Source organism: Lepisma saccharinum, chromosome 5 (genome assembly GCF_977018435.1).
Source record: "Lepisma saccharinum chromosome 5, izLepSacc3.1, whole genome shotgun sequence".
NCBI classification, from domain to species: Eukaryota; Metazoa; Arthropoda; class Insecta; order Zygentoma; family Lepismatidae; genus Lepisma; species Lepisma saccharinum.
In genome coordinates this window covers 67,507,047-67,514,489 of record NC_139233.1, presented here as the reverse complement: position 1 = coordinate 67,514,489, position 7,443 = coordinate 67,507,047, and the positions used below count along the sequence as shown (strand labels likewise).

General features: G+C 37.3%; 1 protein-coding gene and 2 non-coding genes across 3 annotated transcripts; all 3 read left to right on the top strand.

Annotated features, from left to right (window-relative positions):
- Positions 1-77: 77 nt before the first annotated feature.
- LOC145987854 (uncharacterized) lies at positions 78-7,037 on the top strand. The gene is made up of 3 exons (XM_083122603.1): positions 78-454; positions 1,907-3,659; positions 6,381-7,037. The coding sequence occupies exons 2-3, from the start codon at positions 1,991-1,993 to the stop codon at positions 6,929-6,931; spliced, it is 2,220 nt and encodes a 739-aa protein (XP_082978729.1). The 5' UTR covers positions 78-454; positions 1,907-1,990; the 3' UTR covers positions 6,932-7,037.
- On the top strand, positions 5,133-5,203 carry TRNAS-GGA (transfer RNA serine (anticodon GGA)). The gene has a single exon. It is a non-coding gene; the product is annotated as a tRNA-Ser (tRNA).
- TRNAS-GGA (transfer RNA serine (anticodon GGA)) lies at positions 5,404-5,474 on the top strand. The gene has a single exon. It is a non-coding gene; the product is annotated as a tRNA-Ser (tRNA).
- Positions 7,038-7,443: the final 406 nt, after the last annotated feature.

The window sequence follows — 7,443 nt, the reverse complement described above, 5'->3', positions numbered from 1 at the left end:
AATAGATTCTATGATACCAAACATGCAGCTGTGCGGACACCAGCGCCTCTAGCGGTATCATATTCGAGTGGAACCAGCCAAACTTTTACAAATAGTAAGGCACAACTTCACATTCAATTTTATTCAGGAGGCAAACCGCTTGACCCACTATCGAACTTCTACCTCATTTGGCCTACCATCCTTAACCCATGGTGGCCATGCATTTTATCCAAGTTGGCAACATTGGCGAATACAAATCTTCGTCAAAGTACCAAGACTCAAATCAAAGCCTTTCAAAGATGTATTGAAATCAAATAGCATGTGTTTCTGTGCAAGTGCTGATGTTGCGACAAACAGAATCTGAGGGCAAAAAACATTATTACATACGTTTTAATTGCCACTAGATATCATGTTACTTTGTAATATTTGTACAGTGAATGTTGATGACAACGAACAATTAGGCTACCATACCCATGTAAGTTTAATTTGGCAATATTTTTATTTTAAGAAAAACAAACAAAGACATGACATTGCACTTAATACACATTCTGATGTGTATTGTATCATTCACGTAATTGCCCAATGGCACTCGTAGGTATGCCATTTGGATTTGCCTCCGCTTGGTTATATTTATCATCTGCCAATGTTTTGATCAGTTCGTGCTCAAGGTAATTTTGAATCACGAAACTTTTAACAGGTTGTTATTTTGGTATAAATAATAGTCTTACTTTTCATTCAACTTGACCTACCTACAAGCCTGCAATATTTATATACAAATGTTTAACATTGACAAAGTGGAAAATTTTCTCTCCTGTTGTTCAAGTGGTAACAGTATGGTATAGGGAAAACACATTTCACTCGTTCATTTAGTCATTTTTTACATTCGTACTTACCTATTATGTATTACAAAACATTGTTTAAGGTGGGATTCCGCTTCTTTCACGAAAATAGCTTCAATTTTCTACATATCGAGTGATTATTGTTCGTTCCTCTCACACACAATAATATGGCGGAGAAATCTTGACTAGCGTTGTCCATGATCAGTGGGTTTGCAGTGTTGCAACCTTCTTCACCGAAAAATATTTACTTTCGTGTTACTCATTTTGTATTTTTTTTCCGGGTTCGAAAACCTCACGAACCATGCACGCGTAGTCCCACTTACCATTCACAGATAGCCCCACAAACCATTCATAAATAGCCCCACAAACCACGCACGCAAGGTTAGGCTAGGCAAACACAGTTAAAATTGTCATGTTCTGGCAAAACAATGGCGAGTTTAGAAACACTTACCAGGGGTTACGTCATCAAACGCATGGAACATTTGGTTCACGTAGTTGAACGTAATGGAGGCAACAGCTTTTGTGCATCGGAGAGACATTAATGTCGAAAAATACATGATTTACCAGCCGAATAAGTTGAACGAAGGGAGAAAACACTTCCACGAGCTTTCAAAAGTCTACAGAAACTCAGTTTCGCAAGTAGTTTCTCCTGTAAATTTGAAGAAATGTGTTTTCCCTATACCATACTGTTACCGTTCAAATTACCACATTACAGGACACCTTTCTTTGTTATTTAAAGTATGTAGAATCAATAATAAGGTAAACAAATCTAAGTAACCTAAGCCATTAATACACAGTCCAGCAGCTCGACCTTAATGGAAATATAGATAGTTTTTTTGTTTTTTTTTATATTTAGAAACACTTGAACCAATGACAGAGCAAATGAAGGGTTACAGGCAATCATGATCAAATTACTTACTCTCAAAGCATGCAAGTAGAAATGTGAGAAAATTCATACATGTGTGCCTATACACACATATGACATTGATGTAATGCATAAAGTATCAATATTGTAGAGCTTTTCATGTAACACACAGCCTAAATATCTACTCTCTGATTTTCATGTTTACTTCTTGGCTTTGTTACAGGTAAATGATTGCATGATATGAAATCTGTCATGCAGATGAACCTATTGAAGGTGTATAACTAGTAGCTTATCAAGAGAAGTGAAAATGGAAGAAGCAGAAGAGGAGCAGGTAACAGAATTATCTTCTAATTCAGTTTTTGATGTACCAGCAAAATCATCGAATGACAACAGTGACATTTTACCACAAGAACATTCATCGCAATCTGGAGACAATAAATCTGAACAGACTTCGCAGTTAAGTAAAGTGTTCATAGAAAATCACTTTTTATGTCCGGAAGCTGCTCTCGAACGAAATAATTGCCGCACGCATGATGATGTGGTGGTGATGTCTCCAGTTCAGAATGGTGCAGAATGTGGTCTGAATATTATTGTTGGGCAGAGTGAGCAGCAACAACTTGGTTACATGGTTTTAGTAGATCCTGAGAAAATAGCACGGGGCTCTAATAATTACACATATTCCACTGAACAAGCAACAAATCCGAATACTTCTGAATGTGCAGTTCGCAGTGAAAATGCATTGGAAGAGCTCCCAGCACATAGAAATGATTCTTACACTATTAACGGAAGCCATGTTATGATAAATAATATTAACACTATTCATGGTGAAGTAGCTCTCACACTTGCAAGTCTCACCGAGGGTACAATGGTTCAGAAGGTTCTTTGTGATGTTTCCGGTGATCAGTCTTGCATCGAGGTTTCTGCTGACAGTGAAGCAACAATGAGTAGTCTTCCTCCATTTGCCAATATCAAATCTTCCCAGACAAGTGTAACATGCAGTTTCACAGAGCAAGAAGGCAAAGAATCTTGCGTTTCCAATGAGGTGAAATCTAATGGAGTTGTTGACCAGTGGCAACAAACTGAAGAAGTGCAGGGTTACAAAATGTTGGGTTTTGGTACAAAGTATACTAAGCTACATGAAATGTCAAATTTGTCAGCTGATAAGTCACAAGCTGTAAATGGGAAGAGGAATTTCGTTCCAACTGGTGGGCGCCGATTGTTTGAGTTATCGTGTTTAATCGAAGCATTAGAACCACTTTTAGCATGTGAGTGTGGTATGTCTAAACTTCAACTAAGGGAGGATGTGACGGAAGCAAAGTTCTTATATTCTGCCTTGTATTTAGTGTGCGAAGCATGTGGTTTCTTTCTTTATTTGCCTACATCGAGTTGCCGTGGCAAAGATGGTGATTTGATACAGTGGGAAGTGAACTGTTGCACCGATTTACTAAAAAATGAACATCAAATTGAGGAGAACTTACTACAAACTGTGTTCAGTGTCTATGATATTCCATATGTGGAAACACAATCAGATTCAAGTGACAGACATTACATTGATGAGGATTCAAACACTGAAGCTAGCCAAACTGTGGAAGAACAAAATCAAGCCCCTCATGAATACTTTGAACTTTCCAGTGTTAATGTACAAGATGATAAAGTGTCCTTCAATAAGAATATACAAGCTAAAAGCAAGAAATCATCTACAAATTCTAAACCTAGAGCGAAGGTGTCTAAACCAAAGAAAGTCCATTTATGTACAATATGCATGCAGAAATTTTCATCTAGAAGGTGTCTTGTGCATCATATGAGAAAACATGTGGGAAGCCTGTTTCCATGTACGAAATGTGAAGAAACTTTCATCCATAGAAATCTCCTGGAGGCTCATATGGTAGTGCATAAAAATAATCTTCAGTGCAAGGTGTGTGGTAAAAATTTCGGGAAGAGCTGCAACCTCACCCAGCATATGAGAGTTCATACAGGTAATGCTTGTTCTCATTTTTCAATGACCCATTCAAGTAATTTGGGGCTCAGGTGCTGATTGTGTAATTCTGATATAGTGATACACATATGTGCACACACATTTTCTACATAAATCAAATTCTGTGTGTCCGTAAGGACATACTAGATAGGTTTTCAGATTTCTCATTGCAATTTTTGAGCCCAAGTTCAGCTTGTTTAATTCCGGTGTTATCATGGTACATAGGCATTTTTTTACATGGCTAAAGTAGTTTTGGCAATTACTTACTGCGTGTTAGCTTTAGAATGGTTTTTCCCTTCCATATATGATTCTTTTCTTGCCACCAGCCATTTTCTTTTACTGCCATCCATTGCATTATGAAAATGCTTGAAGATTTCAAAGATATGTGGAATAGATACAGGCTGTGTGAAACTTTTCCAGATTGCAGTGCTGCGTGGATAATGGTTTTCTACGTGCATATCATGGATGTCCATAAATGCTTTCATAGTTAGGTTAGGCAGGTCAGGTTTAGGGCTCTTAGAATTACAATAATTTCCCAAAATGGTTTAAACTAGGGATGGCCACTTTTTTTTTTTTTTTTCAAAAAATTCAAAATCAAAAGATCCTTTTTCAAAAACGATAAAAGGAAGTACAAAAAAAAATTCCAGAAAATGAGAAACTAGAAACCAAAAAATTTTCTCAAATGAAAAACTAAATTTTCTTTCGAAGAAATGAAAACTAAAAATTCAGTTCCAAAGTTTCTCTTTATGAGGTTGAGTTTTCAAAACCTGCCATCTTCAGGTAAATACTCCATTTTGCTGCCATATGCCAGAATATCGTGAGGGTCGTCATTCCATGTCAAGTGAACCAAATTTTGGTCAATTTTAAATGTGACCATCTCTCATTTTATTCATACTTAGTTGTTATGAAGTACCACCTAAGGTAGGAAAAATTGCAGATTTGTATCTGTTGTAGTTCTCCAGCTAGAACCCTCTGAAATATGGAAAAAAGCAGAATTTTTGGCACATATGCAATCACAAAAAACTCATAAATTTCATTGCAAGGTCATTCAAATTTTTTTGAAAATCGAATTTTTCAAAAACCTATATTTTGAAATTTTTTAAAAAATCCACATAGAAACATACATATTTCAACATTAAGTCTTAGAAGTTTTGTTATGGGATCGCAAGGGATCATAGTTTTTTATATATACTATACACTAGGTAAGACCATATGACACGGGAATATTGCAATGTAAATTCCATTCATTTCTCAAGGGGCTATGTTGTTTCCCAAATGCTGAGATAATGGGTATGTAGGAAAGGGGCGTGACTTGTGGTCACGCTTTTTTTGGGGGAGGGCAACTTGTTAACAAATATTTGTTAAAAAAATATATTTTTTTAAAAAACATTAAATTTGATATTAAAAATATATTTGAAAAACAATAAACAACAATAAAAAACAGCGCCAGCGAAAATGCAGGGGAAGCCAGGCCGGCTCGGTAGCTCAGTGGTAGAGCAATGGCACGGATTGCCAGAGACCCGGGTTCGAGTCCTGGTCGAGCCTGCATTTTTCGCTGAAAATCTACATAGTACATCTCCTGTGTGTGCCTAATTTTATGGATTGACATCTCTACGCTGGGAGGAACCAGGCAACGTCGACGTCTATAGTGTTTCAAAGGCAACAGATCTCGTTGCAGTAGCACTTGCAGAGACGATTTCACACAGGTAAAACAGCGCCAGCGAAAATGCAGGGGAAGCCAGGCCGGCTCGGTAGCTCAGTGGTAGAGCAATGGCACGGATTGCCAGAGACCCGGGTTCGAGTCCTGGTCGAGCCTGCATTTTTCGCTGAAAATCTACATAATAAAAAATTGTTTTGAAATATATTTTGTACATTTTTTTATTTTTTAATTGTTTTCAAATATATTTTAAATATTAAATTTAATGTTTTTAATTTTTTTAAATAGAAATATTTGTTAACTCAACAACTTGCCCTACCCCCCCCCCCCCAAAAAAAAAAAGCGAGACCCCAAGTTACGCCTGCATACCCATTATTTCACCATTTGGCCAATTCGGGAAACAACATAGTCCCTTCACAAATGAATGGAATTTACATTGCAATATTCCCGTGAATATACATTTAAATTTGCTCTTGTACTAATAACATAATTTCCTTTCGAGAAAAAGTACATGGAAAAGCAAGGAAGTAAACAAAATGATTTTTTTTCTTCGAAATGGCGAAAAACGAAAAATTAAAAAACATTTTTTGGTGATAAATAGAGTTTTCAGAACTGCAAACAGTGCAGATTACTTCAGGGAGCTTCAAATGTAGTTTCACAATCATTTCCAATATTCTGCGATATTTTTTCTTTCTTCTGTGAATGAAAGACTGTTTTAGTAGTTTTCAGAAAATGGAGGGGGAGCTGAAGTCAGGAACTTCCATCCAGTTAGTCCATTTGCTTTGCTACTGCAGAAAGAAAGGGTTGTCACTAAAGTAGTTGACATAGTTGTGCACAAGAACTTCATTGAGGATTTGATAGTTTTCCATACTTGTGAGGACCGGCCAATTACACATTTTGAGGTTATCCTTAGTGGAGGCACATTGCAATCGTTCGAATCCCACTTTAAAACTGTAGTCCAGACCTGATTCACATATCTTAGCATAAAATGGTCTTAAAACGAACCGTGACAAACTTTTGTTTTTCTAAAAACTAGATTCTTTACCCACTTCATTATATTTTCAGGTGAGAAACCGTTTCCCTGCTCAATATGCGGCAAGTCTTTCACAGATGCCTCAACGTTGAAGAAGCACACAATGGGGATACACAGCACAGACCGGCCACTTCACTGTGACGTGTGCGGGAAGTCATTTTACCACAACGGCCATCTCCGCGAACACATCCGAAGGCATACAGGTGAGCGTCCGTACGCCTGCAGCATTTGTGGTAAGACATATTCGTATCACGACAGTGTGAAGAAACACATGGTTGTTCACACTGGCCATCAGAAGTTTCAATGCAATGTTTGTAATAGGACGTTCAAGTGGAGGGAAAGTCTAAAGCAGCATGCAAAAACTCACGTGAAACATTCGCATCACTCTTTAGTTAGTGGTCAGAGAACAGATGGCAGCACAGGACAACTTAACAGTGAGAATGTTGAGAAAGAGAGGGAGACAGTATTTGAACAGGCCTCAATGGCAGGTGAAGCGAAACAAGTTTTGATAGGTTCTCAAGAGGTAACAGTAGCAGCTCCTAAAAGTGAATATGAAACAATTACAGTACAGTATTATATGTAATAATTACAGCATGTATTTTTAAGCAGAATATGTATGATATCCATGGTCGGATTTTGATGAAAAATTGTATTTTTGTCAGTACCTTGGACATGATGTTGAAACTTAATATTGCAGTTTTCCTTTCACTTGCACAGCTTTCCACATACGATAGCTGATGGCTGCACAAACAGAGAGAACACTGCGAGAGACAGATCAGTTATGTTACCAGAATTCTTGGTGCCTTCACTAGAATCAGCAATAGGAAATTCATCTATTTCGTCGACTTGAACAGAAAGAAGCAGCACATGTCTTCTTTGAGACTGTCACATGTAATGGCAGATAGGAAAGTATCGAAGGCTTTAGAATGGAGGTGGCTTAAAAAAAAGTACATTAGTATTTCACTTTGCTGGTCATGTTGAATCATTGAAGTGCAAACGACACTTTTGTCATTTATGAAAACATTCAAGTTATCCGAAGTAAATTTTTGGGGACATTTTAGCCCATCAAATTCACGGCCCTAGTAATATATACGT

Coding starts and splice junctions, on each gene's coding strand:
- LOC145987854 (XM_083122603.1), top strand. CDS start 1,991: ATGGAAGAAGCAGAAGAGGAGCAGGTAACAGAATTATCTTCTAATTCA. Junction 3,660..6,380: donor GCATATGAGAGTTCATACAG/GTAATGCTTGTT, acceptor TTATATTTTCAG/GTGAGAAACCGTTTCCCTGC.